This window comes from Pseudochaenichthys georgianus, chromosome 3 (genome assembly GCF_902827115.2).
Source record: "Pseudochaenichthys georgianus chromosome 3, fPseGeo1.2, whole genome shotgun sequence".
In the NCBI taxonomy this organism is placed as follows: domain Eukaryota; kingdom Metazoa; phylum Chordata; class Actinopteri; order Perciformes; family Channichthyidae; genus Pseudochaenichthys; species Pseudochaenichthys georgianus.
The window spans coordinates 34,456,801-34,482,465 of NC_047505.1; the positions used below are offsets into that span (position 1 = coordinate 34,456,801).

A 25,665-nucleotide genomic window follows, 5' to 3' on the forward strand; every position below is an offset into this window, starting at 1 on the left:
TGAGTGAAAGCTACTGTTTTTGTTGATATTTAGTGGCATTGTGTAAATATTGGTGGATGTATCACCAGGCACAGTTAAAGGATCACCCCCCTACTGGGTATTGACAGGGTGTCCGGACGCGGGGTCTTAAAAAGTATTCAAAGTTGATAAATCATTTTAGCGAAAATTAAGGGTATTAAACGGCATTTTCCAAGGTATTACATTTTGTAGCTTGTTTTCAATAAGTATATAAATTGTCCAAAGAGGTTGTATTCTACAGTCTGCCTGAATGTATTCATTGCGTAGGTGTGTAGTGTGATTCTGTAGTTTATTTATGGCATCCCGTTGGATGTGACGTCATCTGAACAGGACATTGCACGCTCACTGCTTGATAGCGCGCGAAGCTCCGTTTACGCCGGTTGTTAAACATCGTTTTGGGGAAATGCAAGTCTGCGTCCAAATGGTTGGAAGATAAGGAGGAAGGACAATCAATACTGTATATAGTCAATGTGAGGTAAAGTGTGTCGCCAAGGTAGACGGTTAAAACTCCAAGTGGCGATGAGGTCTTAAAATGTATGGAAAGGGTCTTAAAAAAGGTCTTAAATTTGACATTAGGATTCCTGCATACAGTACCGGATTGAATAATGTGTTTTTTTTTTATCTGTTGGCTAAAGATAGATACTGTTCAGAAATGCAGTTTTGTATAATGTTTTTCTGTCTACTGAACCATGTACCGTCTATTTGAAAATACATTTTGTCAGCAACCAACTTTAAGACACAGTTTTAATATGGCATCCAGAAGTAACACCAAAAGTGGACCATTCTTTTTGCTTTAATCTTAATGGTGCTGAATATACAACTCGACACACAAGACAAACAGGCATCCTGCGTTACACTTTGCTTTACACTGACTGAAATCTTCAAACTGTTGATGCTTTAAATGAGGCTCACCAAAATCTCTATTTCTTGAGTATCAAGTCGGCTTGGTATGTGCTTTTCAGTGAAATGTATTCTGCTTGTGACATGTTTCACAATAATAATAATAATAATAATAATAATAATAATAATAATGGTTTTACGATGATATGGTTAAGCGTCTTTGAGTGTCGAGAAAAGTGCTATACAAGTATCATGTATTATTATGGTTGAATTGATTGCAAGTTCAGAGCTTTATGGGGTAGTTTTTGGAGAAATTGTGTCTTGGATGGTTTTGATAGCTTTATTTGCACAATTGATGTCGGAAACAGTGCCGAAGGAGTGGCAGACCGGGGTGGTGGTTCCCCTTTTTAAAAAGGGGGATCAGAGGGTGTGAGCCAATTACAGAGGCAGCACACTACTCAGCCTCCCCAGGAAAGTTTACTCCAAGGTACTCGAAAGGAGGGTCAGGCCGATTGTCGAACCTCAGATTGAGGAGGAACAATGCAGATTCCGTCCTGGTCGTGGAACGATGGATCAGCTTTTTACTCTCGCAAGGATCCTGGAGGGGGCTTGGGAGTACGCTTATCCGGTCTACATGTGTTTTGTAGACTTGGAGAAGGCGTATGACCGAGTTCCCAGGGAGTTACTGTGGGAGGTGCTGCGGGAGTATGGGGTGAGGGGGTCTCTACTCAGGGCCATCCAATCTCTGTACTCCCAAAGCGAGAGCTGTGTCCGGGTGAGGGTTGGCCTCCGCCAGGGCTGCGCTTTGTCACCAATCCTGTTTGTAATATACATGGATCGGATTTCGAGGCGTAGTCGTGGGGGAGGGGGTCTGCGGTTCGGTGGACTAAGGATTGCACCACTGCTTTTTGCAGATGATGTGGTTCTAATGGCTTCATCGGTCTGCGACCTTCAGCACTCACTGGATCGGTTCGCAACCGAGTGTGAAGCGGCTGGGATGAGGATCAGCACCTCCAAATCTGAGGCCATGGTTCTCAGCAGGAAACCGATGGACTGTCCACTCCAAGTAGGGAATGAGTCCTTACCCCAAGTGAAGGAGTTCAAGTATCTCGGGGTCTTGTTCTCGAGTGAGGGAACAATGGAGCGTGAGATGGGCCGGAGAATCGGAGCAGCGGGAGCGGTACTGCAGTCGCTTTACCGCACCGTTGTGATGAAAAGGGAGCTGAGCCAGAAGGCAAAGCTCTCTGTCTACCGGGCCATTTTCGTTCCTACCCTCACCTATGGTCATGAAGGATGGGTCATGACCGAAAGAACGAGATCGCGGATACAAGCGGCCGAGATGGGTTTCCTCCGCCGGGTGGCTGGTGTCTCCCTTAGGGATAAGGTGAGAAGTTCGGTCATCAGGGAGGGACTCGGAGTTGAGCCGCTCCTCCTTCGCGTCGAAAGAAGCCAGTTGAGGTGGTTCGGGCACCTAGTTAGGATGCCACCTGGGCGCCTCCCTAGGGAGGTGTTCCAGGCACGTCCAGCTGGGAAGAGACCAAGGGGTAGACCTAGGACCAGGTGGAGGGATTATATCTCTTCGCTGGCCTGGGAGCGCCTTGGGATCCCCCAGTCAGAGCTGGTTGATGTCGCCAGGGAAAAGAAAGTTTGGGGCTCTCTGCTGGAACTGCTACCCCCGCGACCCGACCACGGATAAGCGGGAGAAGATGGATGGATGGATGTTGACTTACTTCCAATATGAAAAACTGGACAGTTTCTAAATCCATTATAACAGCAGTCAGGTTGACAATGAACAAATGACACACTTTGACCTTAGCCTAAGCCTACAGTGGGGGGGGGGTGTTTGACACTCCAAATATACTGCAGATTATTGTTCCATCACTAAGGGATAGGTTTATGTTTAAATGATGATGTTTGCAGCGGCATTAAACACCCGTAAGACACGGTGTGTGTGTGTGTGTGTGTGTGTGTGTGTGTGTGTGTGTGTGTGTGGTGTGTGTGTGTGTGTGTGTGTGTGTGTGTGTGTGTGTGTGTGTGTGTGTGTGTGTGTGTGTGTGTGTGTGTGTGTGTGTGTGTGTGTGTGTGTGTGTGTGTGTGTGTGTGTGTGGTTCCCTTTAAACTTGGTGATGTAGTGCCGGTCTCTCAGAACAATACTCGGTCTGTAACCAGCAGGCTGGGTGCCACAGCTTGTGAGTGAGGCAGAAGAGTAAGATACTAAAACACCTGCTGCTAGTCATACCAGATCCACCTGCTGTCTGTTAAACACTTCATATACAACTAATGTTATGCAGATGGGACTTGAGTTTGCACAGATTTGATTTTCTTGTCCGTGATCTGTATCTACTTTTGCAATGATGTATTAATATATGGACATGATGCTGTGTTATCCTTTAAACAGTGAAACCAGGTGTTTACCTTTCATTAGGAGGTGGATATGTTTGTGTAGCAACATAATGAAGACATTACAGAACAGCTACATTGCTTTTTTTATCCCCTGTAGTATTCAAAGCAAAGCTTAACGAAAGAATAAATACGATTATTGTGAATTTGACTTGGCTACTGAGTGTGCAGGAGATGCGACAGACACTTTTAACATCAATCATTCTCAGTCAAACATTTGTGATGCTGTGCCTGTGCCTCTTTGTTTTATGTCCATGTCAAAGACAAAGCGATAATGACGGCCGGGGAGCCCTGTCATTGTTGTTACATCATTGTTTTTGCATCACGTGAGCACGTCTCTGGGCCTGGCACACAGTAGCACGCTGTGTGGAGCACAAAAGCAGTGCTCACATGCAGGAATATGTCACAGTCTTTTCACAAAACACATGTCATTTTGATTCAGATGGAGTCACTAGCTCAGGAAGAGAGTCATGAGTCATGCCAATGTGGAAATCACTATGATAGCAGAGTCAGGCACTGCAGCTCAGCCTGGAGCTTTCTGTGTAGCTGAGTTTCTCTAAAGGTCAGGTTTTGGACATTTAGATGCTCTTTTATCTCAGGTTATAAACACAGCAGGGTGTGTGTGGGGTGTTTTAAGTATTTATTGCAGGAGGTTAAAATACACAATCTTGTTTGAAATGTTACCTTTGCAACAACATCAGGACATGTCTATACTTCTATAGTACAGCCTATTTTGGATTAATACTTATTTCCCTCAATTTTTATCTTTTATATAATGTCAATTCCTGGATTTTCGCTTTGATCTTCTTACTCTCACTGTTAAAATAAACCTACCATTAAAAATATAGACCGTTCATTTCTTTATTAGTGGGCAAACTTACAAAATCAAGGGTTCAAATACTTATTTCCTCCACTGTATAAAGGGTCCAACACACCTGTTTAAATAATTGGTTTTACACTAGTGAGTGGCGTGCACAATTTATTATATATATATATATTAGTGGTGCACGATAATTATCGGCCCGATATTAGGAATTATGACGTCATCCCGATAAACCCGATAACAGTATTAATAGCCCCGATAATATACAATATAATTTTTGGGTAAAAAAAAAAGAAAACAATACTGCGGTGTGGGTGGATTGGGATGAGGGGCGCTTGTTTTTCCCTCGGCTCCTCCCGTTTTGCCAGTACTGTGGTATTAGTGGTTTAGGAAGAGGGGAGTTTTTCACAAATCCAGCGCTCCCTAACTCATGCCTGGCTGTGACGTAAATGGTGTGCGGCCGTGAAGCCAGGACAGTAAACAAACATGTCGTCGGTAGTATGGCACTATTTCAAAGTTTCAGAGTTAGATAGTTCGCTTGCTATTTGTATTAACAAATGCAATGCAGAAGTTCCACGAGGAGGGAAAAAGGCAACGAGCTATAATACTTCCAACCTGATTAGTCACCTGAAACATCGCCATCGCTACGATGGTGTGTTAAAAGCGTACGAAGACGCCTGCGCTGCTAAACTAGCGGCGAATCCAAAGCCAGCTGCAAAGGCACCGGGGCTTTTACCTATCGACGAGGCTTTTGAAAAAGGCAAGAAGTTTGCCAGATTTGTTTGGGGAAATAAATATGGTCACTTTGAAGAGTCAAAACTGTTCTTGGCTTTGTTTTGTTCATAGTAGTAATGCTCATGTCATTTGCTCACTACTAGTCTTTTTTTTACCACCAGGTGTGCAAAAACTACAGGTACATTTAATATATATATTATATTATTATCGGTTATCGGTATCGGTCTTGAGAAGCAGGAAGTTATCGGTATCGGTTTCAAAAAACCAATATCGTGCATCCCTAATATATATCCAAGTTGTATCAGAGCCCCAGTTTTATGTATTTAAATGTAGAACAGGAAAGGACTTCATTATACAAAGTAGTATGCCATGCCCATTCAAACTATGGCTTTTGAGGTGATGCCTTAAACATTGTTTAATTTTTAAGTATGTTTTTTGAAAGATATTTCATTATTGCGAAGAAAAGATATGCTGTTATCATTTATTGGGATAGGAATAGCAACGTTTATGTTTACAAGTACATTTTAGGAGGTTATCATTTAACTATGAATTCTGTATTTTTTTTTTTTTTTAAACTTTCTTTTATTGATTTTTTCACAAGGTACAATTACACACAACAAATATTACATTTCAGAGAGAACAGTGCCTGTACGGAGACGATCTACATAGTTATCAAATATAACTTCTTTTTTTTATGACTCATTTGTTATGTACCTTAACCATTTTTCCCAGCCCTTAAGAAATGTGTCTTCCATTACTTTCAACTTGTATGTGATTTTCTCCATTATTAGGATATCACCAATAATATTAACCCATTGTCTGTAGCTTGGTGTTTCCGCCTTTAGCCAGTTTTTAGTGATAGCCTTCTTTCCAGCAGCTAGGAGGATCTTGATCAGGTATTGATCTCCGACATGTACAGATCCTTCCATATGTCCCAGGTATAATACCACACATGTTCGAGGGATTCTATAGCCTAATACCTTGCATATAACAGAGTGTACACAGTCCCAGAAAGGTTGTATTTTACTGCAGCTCCAAAACACATGTGTATGGTGAGGTTCCTGATGTTTACAAAGTCTCCAGCATGATTGTTGAGTGTTAGTTTGTTTACTAGTGATTTTGGGTGTGTAAAAGAAACAAATTTGGTTTTTCCACAGAAATTCTCTCCATCCGTGTGACTGTGTAGTGGTCTGGTGCATTTTCCACATATCATACCACATCTCATCTGAGATCCTTTCGTTTAGTTCTTTTTCCACGTTTAGTTTTTACATAGTGTTGAATCTTTTTTGGCTTCCATCAAGCACGAATACAGGGTTGACACAACTTTGCGAACATCATCATGGTAAGCTCGTGCAATAATCTTTACAATAGGTTGTATGTCATCTTCATTTTTCTTAACCTTTTTTGTATAGTAGTCCCTCATTTGCATATATCTGAATAAGTCTTTGTTCTCTAGGTCAAAGAGGTTTTTCAGGTCTTGAAAGCTTCTCATTTCTCCCTTCTGGATAACCGTGCATATGGCTGTTAAACCCTGTTCTGTCCATTGCTTGAATCTACAGTCATAGCTTCCTGGTTTGAATCCTTTGTCATAGGCTATCCAGTTTAATAGTCCAAGTTCCCTTCCCAATTTCAATTGTTTAATAATAGAATACCATTTTTCTAGTGTAAATGTTGTTATTGGGTCTAGGTCTCCCTTTTCTTTAATATGGGGAGGTATTTCTCTTTGCCCTATGAGTGGTTGAATTGGGGACTCATATGTAAGTATTTCGATGTCTTTCCAGCGGGCTATATAATCGGAGTTGCACCAGTAAATGAGAGGACGTAGTTGTGCTGCATGATAATATTCCTTTAAGTTTGGAAGTGCCAGTCCCCCTCTTTCTTTAGGCAATTGCAGTGTGGTATATCTTATCCTAGGTCTTTTACCCCCCATATGAATCTTGATATAAGCTTATCCCAGCTTTGGAACTGAATCTGCGGTATATTTATCGGCAAGGATTGAAATAAATACAACAAGCGTGGTAGAATATTCATTTTCACTGTATTTATCCTCTCAATAAAACTCATCGGGTAAGTTGACCATTTTTCGAAATCTTTCCTTATATCTTTGTCAATACATTGCTTTGGTACAGCTTTGCTACATTTTTGGTTATGTTTATTCCTAAGTATTTAATTGATTTTGCTTCCCAGTTTAAATTTAATTCTTTTAGTTGTTGATTTGGAGCGCAGTTAAACATAAGGATTTGAGTTTTAGATATGTTTAATTTGTGTCCTGAATATTCACCAAATTGTTCCATAATTCGCATTAGCTTTATAAAGGAGCTTACTGGATCTTTCAGCATGATCATGACGTCGTCTGCGAAAAGGCTAATAACATGTTTTTGTTGACTAATTTCTATTCCTGCAATAGCACTTTCCTGTCTGATCATTTGGGCTAATGGTTCTATATATAGAGCAAACAGGGTAGGGCTGAGACAGCAGCCCTGTCTAGTTCCTCTTTCCAATGTAAATCTGTCTGTTAGTGAGCCATTAACTTTAACTCGAGCTGTTGGTTTGTTATAAATAGACTTAATGCATTTAATTGTTTTATTACTGAATCCAAATTTCTCTAATGTTAGATATAAAAATTCCCAATTGACCCTGTCAAATGCTTTTTCCGCATCGAGACTAATCAGTGCTGCTGGTATTTTATTTGTTTGTATTCTATGTATGATGTGTAACGTTCTTCTGATATTATCATGCGTCTGTCTACCTGAAACAAGGCCTGTTTGATCCTCATCTATGAGGTCTGGTACTATTGTTTGTAGCCTGTTTGATAGTATCGTAGTGTAGAGCTTGTAATCAACATTAAGAATTGAGATTGTCTATAATTTTGGCTAAATTCTTTATCTTTTAGTGGTTTGGGGATAACTGTAATAATGGCTTATTTCCATGAGGGGAGAGTATCCTCTTTTGACATGATCCAATTAAAGGCACCTAGTAGCAGTGGAGACAGTTCTTTTTCTAGTTTTTTGTACCACTCGGATGGGAATCCGTCACTACCTGGAGCTTTGTTTGTTTTCAGTTTTCCGATTGCCTTATGGATTTCATTTATAGTTATCTTTGCTGTTATACTTTCATTTTGAACTTTACCTATAGAGGGCAGATCCAGTGAGTCTAGGAATGACTTTGTACGCATATGATTTGTTGTAGACGTTTGCATGTAAAGATCTTTGTAATAATCTCTAAAAATAGTTTCAATTTCTTTGGGTTCATATGTAGGTTGATTTTGTTTTAGGGTCATGTAGTTTGTTGACTGTGATTGCTGCCTGTTGCTTTCGTAAACGTCTTGCCAACAACTTTGTAGCTTTGGGGCCTAATTCATAATAATTTTGTTTAAGATATCTTGCTTTTATCTCCATATCCTGATGTAGTAAGTTGTTGATTTCGTTTCTCACCTCTTTGATTTGTTTTTGTGTATTTCTATCCCTTTTTTCTTTATGTTTTTGTTCCAATTGTTTCAGGTCGGCTGTGAGATTATTATATTGAGTTTCCTTTACTTTTTTGAGGTTACTTGTAATAGAAATCAATTTTCCTCGTATTACTGCTTTTAATGCATCCCATAATATGGCTGGGTCTGTGTTGTCGTTATAGTTTTCCTCTAAGTATTTCATCTTTGATTTGTTCAACAACCAATTTGTTATTCAATATGCCCACGTTCAATCTCCATAATGTGTCTCTCCGTCTGCACCCCAGTTTAATATTCAAGTAGATTGCACAATGATCAGACACGTCAGCCACTCCAATTTGACAGTCCTGTATTTTATCCCTATTTTCCTTTTGCATAAAAAAGTAGTCTATTCGTGAGTATACTGAGTGTACTGCCGAGTAATAGCTGAAATCCTTTTTTTTTGGATTAAGGTCCCTCCATACATCAAAGAATCCCATTTCTTCCCAAGTGTTTTTCACTAGCTTTGTAATAGGTTTTTTAATTCTCTTACAGTTTGTTGTGTCCAGATCATAATCCATTATCAAATTGAGATCTCCCCCACTTATACATATTCCCTCTGTTTCTACTGCAATCAGATCAAGCAAGGCCCCAAAGAAATACTTATCACTCTCAGGTGGTGCATATATGTTCACCAATGTTACTTTAGTTTTGTCAATTGTCCCTTTCACAATAATATATCGTCCCTCTCTATCTTTTATTTCTTTTTGGTACTCAAATTTGACTGCATTAGAAATTAAAATTGCTACTCCTCTTTTACGTGCGTTAGTGTGGGAGCTGTAAAAGGTGTTTTTGAATCCAAATTGTTTTAATTTGTCATGTTCCGTCTGTGAAAGGTGGGTTTCTTGTAGGAAAGTAATCTGTGACTTTTCTTTTTTGATTTTCGTTATAATTTTTGCTCTTTTTATCGGGTTTCCCAAACCATTAACGTTAAGGGACATAAGCTTAATTCCGTCTTGTTTTTTAGTCATAGGTTGATTTTGGTTCAGTCATTTTGTAGTGTCTCCCACTCAGGTTAACAGTGATATAACTATTCGCACTTAACAACATTGAAAACAAGAAAACATTTCTAAACGTAACTATAAACAGAAAAGGCGACCTCCAAATAGAGGTGTCAACAACCCTCAGATGACTCGCCTCTTGTTCTGAGGGGGAAAGTCTTCCATATGGGAAGGGCCCCCAGCTAGTAGTAGGATAAAACCCAAATTGAGTTAAACTGCCCATACTAGGCTTATAACATAGGCAGCTATGTTTCATTCCCTTTTTAAGCCAACATGCCAGATATCAATATGTATTCATGTCACTTCTCATTTCAAAACTAACAGTTCTTAATTTTTTTGATTAACATTACAAGGATATATTCTTATCTTTTGCCATTATGCGTCAGGCTGAAGAAGAAGACTTTCATTCTGCGTTGTTTTCTTAATGTTCGAATTCTCGCAGCAATCCTCTCGCCCGTTTGCGTGGTTCTGTTGTTTCCGACGTGTGTCCAAGTCTCGATCGCCGTGGACTTGAGCCCGCCACGGCCAGCGGAGCCTCTTGTAGCGGTGGTGTCTTCTACTTCATATCCTCTTCCCCGCATATCACTGGCTGCTTCCTCTGCGCTGTTATATGTCTTCATTCCATTAGCCCAGTGAATACGCATCTTATGGAGAGGTGTCTGAAAACAGATGCCTTCTCCCTTCAAGATCTTCTTAACGCCCGCATATGCCTTGCGTTGGAGCAGTATCCTTGCGGTGTAATCGTGGTCGAAATATATCCTATTGTCTCCGAGTTTGACAGTTTTCTTTTCCCAAGCCCTCTTCAAGACCATCTCTTTTACATGGAACTGCAGAAAGTTCAGGATGATCGACCTCGGAGGTTGTCCCGATTTTGGTTTCGGTGCCAGGGCTCTGTGGGCTCGTTGAATCTGGAGATCTGTCTCTATTGACAGCTCGTCCCACAGCCATTTATCCACAAACATCGCCACCGTGTCACTTTTCAGCTCTGCATCTTCTGGTATGCCGTATATTCTCAAATTGTTCTGTCTGGATCTCGATTCCAAATCATCCAGATTTTCAGTCATAAACTTGTGTTCTTTTATTATTTCCTGCATATCGCTTTTTGCCTCGGTACTCCAGAGCTCAAACTCCTCCGTGCGATTCACAACGGCGTCTATTTTATCATTTTGCTGTCCAACTTCTGTGTGTATTTTTACCAGTTTCTGGTTAATGTCTTCTTTGAATTCTGTCAGCTTGTTTTTTATTTGAGTGGCGATGTCCTCCTTAAAGATGGTCAAGTCGGTTTTCAGCTCGCTCCGCATGGCTTCAATTTGCTTGCTAATGCTGTCCAGATTAGCTTGTGGTTTAGCCATTGCTGTGCTAGCTTCTGCAGTTAGCCTGTCCTTTTCTTTGTTAATATTAGTTTTTTCTTTACCTTGACGGTTCTCGCTTTTCTTATTCCTTGCTTTTGTTGACCCTCCGCTCATTATCAACTGTCCAGGATTTGTTATGTTTTAATTTTCGAGTTAGGCGGAGTTTATTCTGTTGGCATAAGGGAGCTCACTGTTCAAGCGACCATGCTGCTCAGCTGTCCACAGGAAGTCCCCATGAATTCTGTATTTCACACTTAAAAATAAACAATTTGATCATATCACACTGAAGTCTGTATTTTCTGAAGATATGCAGTTTTCTGAATACTAAATATCTTGAATATAAATATCAACAAAAAGCACACATAACATAACCATGCAACTCTATCAATGGCCCACTATTTAAAGTGATAGCTTGGTTGGCTCAAGTTTACTGTAAAGTGGAAGCTTAACAGCCCCACTTATAGGCTAACATCATCTGGGAGATGGATGGGAGGAAACTGGGTGAGGATGTTGGGGAGAGACATGAAATTAAGGGATCTCGCCAGAGGTCAGGGCGGATTAGTTGTACACAGAACTGATTACAAGAGTAATAGGCTGGAACTCCTGTCTGTCACTTTACATCTTGATTGATTACCTTTGCCTAGATTATTGGGCTACTGTACTGTACGCTTCTGACTGTTCAAAAAAAGCAATGTTGACTCGAGTGAGGTTTTAAGTCTGATCTCCAGGACTGTTCACAGCTGTACTTGTCCAAGTTTCCTTGCAACTGGAAACACTGATCTTTAAAGGAACATCAGGTGTTCTTCTCACATTGATTTCCTCAGAACCTCGGGAGTAATCAATGTAACGTATTGATTGACCCCAGAAGAATGGGAATAAGAGGGAGAATAAACCTAAATAAAGATTGACAAAATATAATTGTACAGCCTGATCATGGTTGTGTCACAAATTATCTATGATACTTGTGACTGGCTGCCACTCTAACGGCCCGTCCACACGGCGGCGTGCGTTGAAGCTTCAATGCTTCTGCCCATTCACTTTGAATGGGGTGACGTCACGCTTTGCCGAACTGCATTGTGGTTCCGTCGCTTCAACTGCTCGCGTTGTAGTGCTGTCGACGCGTCGACTTCAAAATATCGTCGACGACATATTTCCGCGTCGGCGCGTCGTTACACACACGTGGGTGTGTAAACAAAGCAACAAGCAGTTCGCAATCGCACTTCAAACACAATGGAGACTGAAACGGCTACCACCTCCTCCTCACAGGATTGCGCACGAAGCCCTCAAACGAAAACATCTCGCCCTAGGTCTTCAAAAGCATGGGAATATTTTAAAGTTAGTCCAAAACGCAAAGATATTGTCATTTGCAGTCTTTGCCAAATGGAGTTGGCATATCACACAAGCACAACGGCTATGTTGGAACATTTAAAGCGGCAGCTAGCTGTGGTGGCTACCATTAGCAGCTAGCATTTGCTCTCCGATTTTTACATTAAAATGGAATTATGGATTATAAATTCAATCATTTTTTTATACATAGACGTTAAAAACCTATGGATTAACCGATTCAGCCGTGTTTTTTCTCATTTTAATGTCATTGAACACGTCTTTTGATCAGATTGACAGCTACGGTGGTGAGACGATCTCCCTAGAAGCTCTGTAAAGGTACGTGTTGTGATGACTATATTTGCTTCCCCTGTCGTGAGTCCGGATCACTCAGTGATGATACTATATACACCTACATAATCTGTGGAGTCTCAGCTTTAATCGGATATCTTGTATGTGCAGCTACGATAAGTAATAAGGGTACTTTTATCTTGAGTTCTGTGCCAATGTCCGTTAGCATTTTTCGCTCATGGGTCATTTAGATGCTTCTTATGAGACTTGTGTTTTGTTTTGGTAAACATGGTTTGTATCGTCAGTTAGCTGAGATTATTCCCGTTAATCTGGTATAACACATTAATAGTATGTTAAATATTAAGATCCCTGCTGAGACACAGTATCGTGAAAAAAAAAATGTTTACGTTTTTTTTACATTACGTTTTTTATGAATTGAACAACAGAAAAATAATCGTTAGATTAGTCGACTAATCGATCAAATAATCGCCCGATTAATCGTTTTCGAAATAATCGTTTCCCCGCAGCACTACATTGCACACTTCAAAAGTAGAGCAATGTTCTACTTTTGAAGCTTCGGCGGAAGCGTCAGCCAATCAAATCATATGCCAGTACAAGCTCTAGCCAATCAAACCCGCGTGCTTGTGTGTCCGGGGCGGGGGATTCATGTGATTGGTTGTTGGTCGAGTTTCAGACATGCCCACCGGCAAGCTTCAACGCACGCCGCCGTGTGGACGCTGCGTAATGATGATGGTGCCAATAATAATGATGCTTGGCTAAAATAGATTTACAAAGTGCTTCACGGGTTACTAATAACTGAAATTATTAATCGAAATGATCAATTTACAGAAATGTGTCACTATCAAGCAAAACATTTGTTTGGCTTCAGCTCCTCAAAGTTATGATTTCCTGCATTACATTAATGTATATAAGGGCAACATAAAGAAACAGTCAAAAGAAAATTCAGATTTTTATAATTATTTATTTTCAATGAAAATCATTCAGAAATGATCATTCCCTCCATTATTACAATTGCAAGATATTTTTACACATCTTTAGAACCTATATCGGACCAACATGATTTTATTGTAGTCAGTTGCATAATATTAATAACAACAGTCAACATTCTAAGTTGTTTAGGGCACAGTGTTTCCAACTATGGATTAAGGAAACAGTCAGTCCAATGTAGTTTGCAGGTGACAAAAACCTTCACCTGGAAACCATAAATAACCCAATGCATGCTGGGATAGGCTAGAGATAATGACAGGATAAGATGGAAAAAAGCTGAAAATACTTCCATAAGGGTAACTTTACTTAACAGATACACAATTTATACTACAACAAGATCACACTGTAACTCTTATACCATTGAATATGTAACTATGTCAAATGTGTTTCCACTGTTGAGGTCTGCTGGGAGTTTAAGCCATGTCTTAACAACAGGCCTGGAGCAGAGTGCTGATAACAGCATCTCTGGACGTCTGAGCCTGCTGCCTCTGCTTTCTGCTTGTTCTCACCGTCCTGATTATTTTTGACCTAATTTATATTTGAGGGGGTGTTTTTAGATAGTCACTTATTTGTTCCCCCCTTTTCACTCCTCCCACTGTCCTCTTTAATGTCCCGAGTCCAACCCAGATGGATTTACAAGTAGCTGTTAGTTGACTTCAGTCACATGCACCCATTCACATGCCTTTGTTTCCTTTACTCTCTTATTCATTATCTAGAGCAGGGGTGAAACCTTTTTCACAGAGGGCCACATACAGAAAAATATACGAAGGGCTGGGCCACTCACTAGAGCTATATTGCCTCATAAGTTCAGTTATAAGTTAGCAAAATCAATCAAATGTTGTAGGTAAATGATGCTTGTGAGTGTTGGCAGCTCATCCCTTAAAACAGAAACCTGAGATTGATCATAATAAGGAGAAATAGGAAGGGTGTATTTCAAGCTTATGTAAATAAGTCATTGGGCTTTTCTTATCAACTAAGATATGTTAGAAAATGTTTCCAACTTTAATTGACTGAATTTATTTGAAAAGTGGTCTTATGAATACTACTGTGTAATATAGGTTTACATTTTTATTTAAGAAGTACAATATAAGACGAGCACAAGTTTCATTTGTGGGACATATTCCATTATACTTTTAGAATTTGCTGTAGTTTGGACACCCCTGATCTAAAGGCTGAGAAGCCACATGTCAGGCTGAAAATAAGAACGGCCATCTGCAGGTCAAGAGACATGCCGAGTCCCCCCCGCCCCCCCCCCCGGCTGCTTTGGCTTTTTACAATAAATCACAGCACGTACCCAAGCGTTATATCAAGGTGTCCAATCCTTATCTGTGGAGGGCTGAGAGTCACAGTTCGTCTTCGAGCTGAGTTCACTGTGTCGTCCGTCCTCTTTGTGTGAAGTTCTGCCAATCACTGAAACCACCTGCTGTTGTGCTTTGATTGGAAAGAAAACCCTCCATACTGTCACTCCACTGCTCGGGGTCTGACCCTCCTGCCTTTGCTGTTCTAATCACATGCTATACAGTTCAGGCTGAGCTGTTGTAAAAACAATTGTTGTTTCACTAAAACTTTGGAAACATTCAGTTGTTACTGGGCATCATCACTACTCCTGCAATATGTGTTCCCACTTCATGAAAGCAGTTTCCAGAAATCTAGTAGCCCTTAGCAATTCCTACTTTCACAATGTTGAATTTGTGTAATTTTCTTCTAGATTCATCTTAATTTGTTAGTTCATTTTGTTGTGTACCAAACATAGCTTCAAGTGTTTCTCAGCCAATGTTGGTGGGGGTCTAATTGTGACCACTGTTGGGAGTTGAGCAGTTCAACTTCCGGTAGAAAAGGATATGACGTGCTGCTTAAAATACAATTTCAAGCACCCAAACTATTTTACATCCAGATGAGAAGTGAGTGTCTGCTTGATCAAGGTCATTCATAAAGCTAAGCTAGTTCCACCAGTCATTTCCTTTTCTCAATACAAAAGTAGAGATGTCCCGATCCGATCACGTGATTTTCAAAAGATCGGAATCGGGAGGAAAAAAATCGGGGATCGGGATTTATTTTTATAAAATATTTTTTTATTAATATTTAATGTTACAAAACAAAAATGACCATGTTCACGTCTTAAAGTCATCCTGTGGACTTAGTTTTGGTTTAAAATTACACAACATCATGTATGTGTTGCTTTCTTTGGGCTTGTTTTCATAGACCTGGGGCCTATACTACGAACCTAACCTGGATATGTTTGAGTTAGCCGGTTGGCCTAATCCAAAACATACGCGCTCTCGCTAAACTGTACTACGACGCTGGTTATCAAGTGGATCGCTCAAGCCAGCCGTGTCCTATCTAGTTAGGTGCGCGTTCACATGAAAGGGGTGGTATTTGGAGCATTCGACCAATCACAAACATGGAGAAGCGCACTGACAGCGCAGCGTCATACTTCCTGAATGAAAAGTGAACTTTAATACTAGTCAAAAATGAAGAAGTTAAACTTTAAACATCCATGACTTAAACACTTTATCCAGGATAAAAGCCACATAGCTGCACCTGCAAGGTGAATACAGCTGGAAAAAGAAAAAGTGTTTGAATGCGTACATTAACAGGTTTATGATATCACTGCCCCGTCTAAAACACGATCTGACTTCAATTACATTTGTCTCGAGTGTTTCGTCAACTTATGTGTTGCTTAAAATAATACTTCTGCATACAGTATGTGACACTGTGAGTGTTGCACGGCCAGATACGGCTCAGCTGACTCAGATAAGGAGATATATGATACATTATGAAGTGATATGCCGCGGACTGTACTTAATGTACTCTGATCCGGTTACTTATGTTGTGGCCGATATTTAAGTAAGCTTTCTTAACGCTAATGTTATAATAGTCAGATTGCTCTGAAGATGGAGGTGATATTCTATTCATGTTCACGTTCACACATTCGGTGATTTTTGCCGGCCGTCTTTCCTGCGACGGCAGTTTTTCTGTATTTCCTTTCTCCTGTAATATGACTTGATCGCTTTAAACTCCGCACACTGAGCTCTGATTGTTCAGCAGGCGGTGCTTTCACTGAGTTGAGCTCTTAGCCTGCAACCTAACCTGGTCCCGACCAGGTTAGCTGCTTAGCATATATTACCATGGAGATCTAGCCTGCTAAAAAGAGAACCAGCTTCGGATGACCGGAAAGCCGGAGTTTTCCCTGAATTTAGCGAAAATCCTGCTTCGCAGTATACCCCCCAGGTTGCTTATTTCTCTCAAATCTGGCAACAGAGTGGGCGCAGTGTCTAATAGTAGCAGTAAGCTAACGAGAGGCTACGTTCAGCTGGTGACTCGGGAGTCGGGACAGAGAAAATGTCAGGAGTTTGGAAGTATTATAAAATTGAAAGCGAAGGCAGTGTAACAGCCAGATGCAATGTTTGCAAGGCGGAGGTTCCGCGTGGTGGAAAGAACAGAGCTACGTTCAACACGACCAATCTAATACATGTACGCCACCTGAGAAACAAACACCAACAACAACACGACGAGTACACAGCGGCCACTCAGGTAACGGCACTGAAACAACCGACAATTTCAGAGACTTCTAAAAGGAAAGAGAAACTGCCCCAGAACAGTGAAAAGGCCAAAAAAATAACAGCCAAGATAGCTGAATTCATCGCGTTGGATGACCAGCCGTTATCTGTTCCTTTTTTTCTCTTAATGCATTGCATAAAGATCGGATCAGGAAAAATCGGTATCGGCAGATTGTCAAAATCAAATGATCGGAATCGGATCGGGAGCAAAAAAAGGTGATCGGGACATCCCTATACAAAAGAGAAGTTATTTTTGTCCTATCATCCTATTACAAGTGATTCACTTTTAAATGAAAGAAAAAAGCATGGTAGCTCACATTGCATGTTATTCCCCAACAATAGGGGAACCTTTGCATCCGCCAAATGCAAATCATTGCAGGCGTTTAGGCTCAATAAGCAGCCACTGGAGAAATAAAAGAGGGAACGGACACACACTTAACATTGGGGTTTAAACAAGATGGTATGATAGGATAAGATATGGTAGAACTGTTATTTTGCCAATGCAATGCTCTTAGTGAATATACATTTTGTTACAGATTCAAAGTGAACTTGGCGGTATGGGAATCCATTCCGACAGCAAGGTTTGTGGTGTTTCTGTGTGTTGTAATAAAAAAAGCGGTTGCAACTTATTTCTCCAGCAGATCAGCTCAGAGGAAATGCCAGTGTGTTTCTGTACTCCACACATACTGTATACTGAGAGCTATGTAGGTGGTAGCACACATGTTTCTATGAATGTTATTTCATAATGTTGGAAGATGCCCTTCCTTGTCATTTTAGAAGAACTGTAAAACTACAAAGCCCCCTTTAGGTCATGACTTTGTGCTCGGCAGCTATAGTGAATTCATGAAAAACATGGTTTGGTATAGAGCGTTGGAATCGTTTGGTGTGATGGTGATTGGTAGTGCAGATGCTTTCTCATTCAAAATCATTTATCCTGTTGGTGCAGGACAATGAGTCCACTTGTTATCGCTCTTAAAAGCAAGTCCTTTCAGAAAGCGACATTTATCATCATTATAAGGGCATGGATAATAATAATAAAACACTGTGAAACGGAAAGCACAAGGACCACTTGGGTTATTGTTCTGCCGACAGACAGCTTTTATTCAACTGTTGTTAAGCAGGATTTTTGCTCATCCTCTAAAAGAGCATGTCACTCACTGGCGATACTCTGTCTCAGGAAAGGAATGAAAAGCATGTCGTCTTGTCACCATCTGGCATGCAAACAGTAAAACCTTACTATATACATTCCAGTTCATTTTCAATAGTGTGGTGCAATACTTGCAGCAGGAACAAGATGCATAATGTCAGAAAACAGAAGTGCGAACAAACTTGGAAAAAAATATCACACAAATGGATGCCAAATTAAGAAATGAGATGCAACACAAACCAAGTTGCTGTGCCCGTACTTCTCTTTGTAAGTCTTATCTTAGTAGTTCATCTAATTCCACAATCGCACAGCACCGTTTCTTTGTGCCCCATCTAAAGCAAACCACATTTGGCAACTCCTGCTTTTTGCTGATTTTATGGTCCCACCAAATTGCCTCTGCAGTTACACCCATTGTGGAAATGCTGTTCACTGCTGTGCTGGTTCTTTGCTGTGGGATTTTAGCAATTTCAAACAGAATGTTTTATTTAATGCTACATTTACTTTTAGGAGTGATGAAACGGTCTCATGTGTGCTATTCCATGAAAGCACAATGTGAGCAGTGCGACTTTAATAACTGTGATGACTGTGGTATTTAAGGGTGAAACAAGAAGGGGGCTGCCAGTTTCTCAATAACTAAAAATGTGAAAAAAAATTCTGTAACAATACTAAAAAGCAGAGGAGTGCTGGATAGGGACCAGCAAGACATCTTAAAACAAAGTTGTGCTTTGGCATAATAGACGGCATCATACTTTTTGGACAGAACTGAAACCCTGTCCTTTTAGCTTTGAGCAGATCTGCAGCCAGGAGCGGGGCACCATAAAAGCTGCATCAGCTTCTCTGGGTTTGCTTCTCTCACTACTATTTCCGCCCCACCTCTTACAGTTCATTTCAGTTTAGGCCAGAGGCCACTTGAGGGAACTCACAATGCTTTTCCAACTCAAAAGAGTGGACCGAGTAACGTAAAAAAAGCTTTTTCCCGTGCGCACCATCAGTGTGGTACCATCATACATCCAAGCTAGTTTTCTTCTCTTTTGTTCATTAAGTGGTGCATTTCCTCTGCATCCCTTCACCCACTTAGTCTCATCTTTTCTGTGTCCCATTTATCTTTTACTCTTATCCTCTGTATGAATCCATTTGCGTTCTAATCCCAGCTGCAGCCCCTTTCCTCAGTCCCTGCTCTGTTCATGATGTTGAGGTTGGAGAAAGATCTAACATGTTGAGACGTCCCTGTTCAAATTCTTTATTGTATTGTCTCTTTTTCCCTTTTCAGTTGTTTTTAAGCTCATCATGTAAGATAACGATGTGCAGTATGTAGGACATTAGGTTAAACCTTTTCAAAAATACCTGTGGTGAACTGAAAAAAGAGACTTGAGGCATAATGAGATTTTAGACAAAGAAGCAAGGTTGCAAATGATGTCCATTGTTCCTGAAGTGGTCCCTCTTCCCACAGGGCAGTGATGCCTGGCATGGTAATGTTTCGGCGGCGCTGGTCAGTCGGCAGTGATGACCTGGTGCTGCCCGCCCTCTTCCTCTTTCTATTGCACTGCATCTGGTGAGTCACTGTATTGATTGTATATATATATAGTTATGTACACATGTATTTTGACAATCAGTGGATTTCTGCACAAGGAAATCTATGTGCTTACCCTTTGATTTCATACTCAGGTTGGTGGTTTTGTCCGTGGTTCTGTTCGGCCTCCCGTACGGCTCAGAGCAGTCGTGTTCTGTGACGCTGGTGGACCATGGCCGAGGGTACCTGGGCATCCTGGTCAGCTGCCTTATCTGTGAGAGCGCCATCATGTGGCTGAGTATGAGAGGCAGCATTCTGTACACACAGCCCAGGGAAGCTGTGCAGTACGTCATCTATATACGGCTAGGTAAGACACACTGCTTGTGAAGATTACTAGTGGTTCTAAATTAAGATCTAAACACTGTTTATATTGATTGGGCAGATATTGATCATTATTCCCTCTCCCTCTTTCTCTCCAGCTATTCTCTTGGTGGAGTTCGTATATGCTGTGGTGGGAATTGCTTGGCTTGTCCAGTATTACCAACCTTGCTCTGATGTCACTGCCAAAAACTTAGCTCTGGGTGAGTGCATGAAGAAATAAACTTGCTTCTTTGTAAAGCAAGTTAAAAGAGGTTTGTTATGCTTGAATGTGAATGATGTTTGGTGTTCTTTTGCAGGAATCGTTGCATGCAACTGGCTCGTGATATTCAGTGTCTGCATTACCCTCATGTGCACCTTTGATCCCACGGGTCGGACTTTTGTCAAACTTAAAGCCACCCGTCGGCGTCAGCGCAACCTCACCACGTACACACTCAGGTATTAACAGGCGCTTACTCCTCTGTTTCTCTTTTTGTCTCATATTTTGTCTTTACACAAAACTCAACCAAAGCACAGCATCCATCCAGGCGTGCACATCTTACCTGTTTCTCACACTAAGTCTTGATAGCTCTCCTTGCCCTTTTCTCTTCATTAGACACAGGCTAGAGGAAGGCCAAGCGAGCAGCTGGAGCAGGAGACTGAAGTTCTTCATGTGCTGCACCAGAGCACAGGATACACAATCAGTGAGTCACAACACTTACCCGCTTCCTCTCCGCCGGTAAAGTAAATCAGACTGGAATAAAACCAGAAATATGTCAGGCATAAAGTCCAGTGGGCCAGTCATTAAAATAAGCACTGACAGGATGATTGAACATTGTGGCATAAAGGCGATCACTGCTTAGCTACTCACTGGCAACATTAAGCTTTTCTTATAAAATATGAATGTCAAATATTTCATTTCAGGCTAAATCAATTTACTAGCTGACTAAAAATAAGTAAGTGCGCACAACTGCAGTCATATAAAGCCCACTAACACCCATCTTCTAGACCACATGCGTCAAACTCAAATCCCGGGGGCCAAATCAGGCCCTTGGTGGATTTAATTTTGGCCCGCAGGATAATTTGTAATTACTATTAGATCTGGCCCGCCGGTATAATATTGCACGCACACCTTCACTCAATCCTGAGGATTTCCTCAGCTCAGAGCCTGACCCCAAACATTGATGACCTTGCACCCAAGATGAGATGCCAAGTATCTGGCTTGAACTAGCATCACAGAGCAGCTGAGTTTCAATGGATGTTTCCTTCTGCACTCTTTTTTTCTTGCGACAACAGGGTCGTTTGTTTTGTTTGTTTTTTTCTTTCAGGGAAATCGTTTTTTTGAAGCTGTTGTTGGCCTGTGTAAAAATGTAATCATAAGAAATGACTCCGGAAAAGGTGCAGATAGAGCCATAAGAAATGAATGCAACTGATTATTTAATGTTGTTTTTATAGGCAATAATTTAAGCTTTGTTAGTTCCAGGTTTAATATGTGCAATAAGTTCATTTCAATAAGTTTTGCAAGAAACATTGAACCAGTCTGGCCCTCAACTAGTACCGATTTTTTTAATTTTGGCCCACTGTGTATTTGAGTTTGACACCCCTGCTCGAGACTGAACTGCAGATTTAAAGTCATGAAAGTAAAAAAACTCTGAAAGAATGCCATGAGCTTTTAGCCAGCAGTTCAATGTCTAAAGACATGCTGACCTCAGTGAGCTGGTACAAACCCACTGGACCAGACAAACCCTCAGGTTAGTGTGCTTTGAAGTATTCAAAATATCCCTTAGCTATACAAGCCATACTGCCTTACATTACATGCATACATATATATGTCCAAGTATGTACAGTGGGGAAAAAAAGTATTTAGTCAGCCACCAATTGTGCAAGTTCTCCCACTTAAAAAGATGAGAGGCCTGTAATTTTCATCTTAGGTATACCTCAACTATGAGAGACAAAATGAGAAAAAAGAAATCCAGGAAATCACATTGTCTGATTTTTAAAGAATTTATTTGCAAATTATGGTGGACAATAAGTATTTGGTCAATAACAAAAGTTCATCTCAATACTTTGTTATATACCCTTTGTTGGCAATGACAGAGGTCAAACGTTTTCTGTAAGTCTTCACAAGGTTTTCACACACTGTTGCTGGTATTTTGGCCCATTCTTCCATGCAGATCTCCTCTAGAGCAGTGATGTTTTGGGGCTTTCAACTCCCTCCAAAGATTTTCTATGGGGTTGAGATCTGGAGACTGGCTAGGCCACTCCAGGACCTTGAAATGCTTCTTACGAAGCCACTCCTTCGTTGCCCGGGCGGTGTGTTTGGGATCATTGTCATGCTGAAAGACCCAGCCACGTTTAATCTTCAATGCCCTTGCTGAAGGAAGGAGGTTGTCACTCAAAATCTCACGATACATGGCCCCATTCATTCTTTCCTTTACACGGATCAGTCGTCCTGGTCCCTTTGCAGAAAAACAGCCCCAAAGCATGATGTTTCCACCCCCATGTTTCACAGTAGGTATGGTGTTCTTTGGATGCAACTCAGCATTCTTTCTCCTCCAAACACGTCTAGTTGAGTTTTTACCAAAAAGTTCTATTTTGGTTTCATCTGACCATATGACATTCTCCCAATCCTCTTCTGGATCATCTAAATGCTCTCTAGCAAACTTCAGACGGGCCTGGACATGTACTGCCTTAAGCAGGGGGACACGTCTGGCACTGCAGAATTTGAGTCCCTGGCGGCATAGTGTGTTACTGATGGTAGCCTTTGTTACTTTGGTCCCAGCTCTCTGCAGGTCATTGACTAGGTCCCCCCTTGTGGTTCTGGGATTTTTGCTCACCGTTCTTGTGATCATTTTGACCCCATGGGGTGAGATCTTGCGTGGAGCCCCAGATCGAGAGAGATTATCAGTGGTCTTGTATGTCTTCCATTTTCTAATAATTGCTCCCACAGTTGATTTCTTCACACCAAGCTGCTTACCTATTGCAGATTCAGTCTTCCCAGCCTGGTGCAGGTCTACAATTTTGTTTCTGGTGTCCTTTGACAGCTCTTTGGTCTTGGCCATAGTGGAGTTTGGAGTGTGACTGTGTGGACAGGTGTCTTTTATACTAATAACGAGTTCAAACAGGTGCCATTAATACAGTTATCGAGTGGAGGACAGAGGAGGCTCTTAAAGAAGAAGTTACAGGTCTGTGAAAGCCAGAAATCTTGTTTATTTGCAGGTGACCAAATACTTATTTTACCGAGGAATTTACCAATTAATTCATTAAAAATCCTAAAATGTGATTTCCTGGATTCTTTCCCCCCATTCTGTCTCTCATAGTTGAAGTGTACCTAGGATGAAAATTACAGGCCTCATCTTTTTAAGTGGGAGAACTTGCACAATTGGTGGCTGACTAAATACTTTTTTGCCCCACTGTACAGTATGTATCTAAAGTTATCAACAAGTATCGTATCCATGAACTATGATAATTAACTCACTCTACCCAGGGGGCGCTATTGTGAAATGACAGTAATGCGTGGGCAACTTATTTTGTTAAACATGCTCCATCAGTCTTTTTTCATGCTCATTTTTTTAACACATCCTGCTATGTTTAAAAGTTTAATAAAAACAATCCCATTGCGAAACACTGTTTATTTTGATTGTGGATTAGAAAATGCTCTGCAGGCCTCACAGTTGTAACCTGAGTATTACTGATTCAAAGGTTGCATTATTTAATGAAACTGCTTAATTTAATTCTCTTTTTTTGTTATGCTTTTCCAACTTTTCCTGATGTTTGCTGCTCTCATGTCCAGGATGCGTATTCAGAAGTGGCCAGCCTTTTTGCAGAGTTCTTCAGAGACCTGGACATTGTGCCTAGTGATATCATTGCTGGCCTAGTTCTTCTCCGCCAGAGGCAGAGGTCTAAGAGATCATCTATCCTGGACCAGGTATCGCTGTCAATACAACTATATTAATATCTGTATTTTTGTGCTTGTAAAAATAATAACTTTCATACCCTTTTTTTACCTCGCAAGGGCAACAATGACATTTTAGCCTTCTTATCTGGAATGCCTGTCACTCGTAATACTCGATACCTGGACCTTAAGAACTCGGTGAGTGAATAATACAATGAGAAAGTGAAGGTTGACTTGTGTGAAGTCTTGTTAAACTTCAGGTTTTCAAATAAACACTGCCTCAGACAAATACACAATTCATTTAAACACATTTTTCTTCTGTCTTTTTTTTTTTTGTAAAGGAATTTACCTGCTTAAAGACATGTACAAGATTGCAAAACAATGCACAAAGAGAGGGCTCCCTAGCTAACAAAGTTTTCACAAGAAAGGACCCTAATTTTCACAAGAAAACTAGATATGTGTCTTAGCTATTAGCTTAATTTGTGTTCATTTCACACCAAACAAACAAAATAGTTGTACTCCTCAACTAATGGCACAAGTTGTTTTGATAGTTAACTGTCTTTAAAAACCTTAGCTTTCCTGCAGTACTGTATATTTATATGCAATTATTGTGCATTTATGTCTGAATATCTCAGTATGTCCATGATATTACTGTCATCCCTCATGTCGTTCTCATGTGTGTGTCCGTCTGCCCGCCTGTCTCTCCCTCTTGCAGGTCGAGATGAACATGTACAAGGATGTGTGTTACTACATGCTCTTCGCCCTGGCTGCATATGGTTGGCCCATGTACTTAATGAGGAAGCCTGTCTGCGGGCTGTGCCGCCTTGCCAGCTCCTGCCCGTAAGCTCTCAAACATTCACCCGCACAGTTTTTATCTATTTGGCTTCTGTGTCCCTTGAGCCTCTTCAAAACGGATCCAATCTCACATGCGTCAACACTTGCCAAGTAATAATCAACAGAGACAATGCCACTCTAGTTGGACTCGCTCACTGACACGAGCGGTGTCTAATGAATCACATTCTCTTATCCATATGGCCTGCACTATGATACTAGATCATGACTCTGTAACCTCATCAGTTTACTACAATTTTCTTGTCACAAATACTGCTTTACATAAAAATCTGTCTTTTTGTATTTATGTTTTCTCCCGTTTTGCTTCGTATCTTTGCTTCTCATACCCAGCTGTATGTCAGTGTCCAGTTCGCGGATGACTCAGGCTGTGACAGTTGAGGAGGACAACTGTTGCAGCTGTAATGTCCTGGCCATACGGAGACACTTCCTGGACAGAGACCTCAAGCAGGTTCAGATTGTCTACACATCCTGCCACGATGCTGTGAGTAATCTGGCAGTTGACTAAAGAGTAGTCTGAGATGTTGGGTTTTACTTCCTAAATTACCCAAAGGATGTGTTGTGTGCAGGAATGTCTGCGGAACAGTGTCAGGATTTGTATTTAATTTTGTATTTGTCCAATTTGTTTTTGTTTTGATGTCAAAGCATACAACTTTTTTTGCAAAATACACTGTTTTGGTACGTTATGATACACCATGGTTAAGCTCTCCCGCACACAAAGACAAAGCTCTGCATACAACAGCTTTAATCTGTAGTCTTGGCTATCATTTGAAAATGTTTTGGAACCACTTTACTCTCCAGTTGAGTTGCTGAGATATGTGGAGCCTGTGTCCACCCCCCCGGCAGTAAGTCAAGTGTGTTCTCGGACAGGGTTGGACTCTGCAGAGGCTGTTTGTGATTGTCAGGGACAGATTATTCAGGTGCAGCCAAAGAGGGGTGACTGCCATCTTTGGTGGCCTAAGGATTGCATTTCTGCCCTCAACATTTATATCAGTCTTTTACCAGCATTGTCCAAAGCCAAGATAACGTTATACTGAGTTACATTTCATTTGTCAAATTATGATCCATGTTG

The 25,665-nt window shown here is 40.9% G+C and overlaps 1 protein-coding gene across 2 annotated transcripts in view; it reads left to right on the forward strand.

Annotated features, from left to right (window-relative positions):
* dagla (diacylglycerol lipase, alpha) overlaps positions 1-25,665 on the forward strand; it is a 50,498-nt gene that overhangs the window by 7,273 nt on the left and 17,560 nt on the right. For both annotated transcript variants that reach the window (XM_034110761.2, XM_034110762.2), the window contains exons 2-10: positions 19,433-19,534; positions 19,648-19,859; positions 19,972-20,073; positions 20,170-20,308; positions 20,466-20,553; positions 23,643-23,777; positions 23,865-23,942; positions 24,460-24,584; positions 24,927-25,077. In XM_034110761.2, the coding sequence (XP_033966652.1) occupies positions 19,440-19,534; positions 19,648-19,859; positions 19,972-20,073; positions 20,170-20,308; positions 20,466-20,553; positions 23,643-23,777; positions 23,865-23,942; positions 24,460-24,584; positions 24,927-25,077 (1,125 nt within the window). In that variant the 5' untranslated portion in view covers positions 19,433-19,439. The remainder of the gene's footprint in view (positions 1-19,432; positions 19,535-19,647; positions 19,860-19,971; positions 20,074-20,169; positions 20,309-20,465; positions 20,554-23,642; positions 23,778-23,864; positions 23,943-24,459; positions 24,585-24,926; positions 25,078-25,665) is intronic.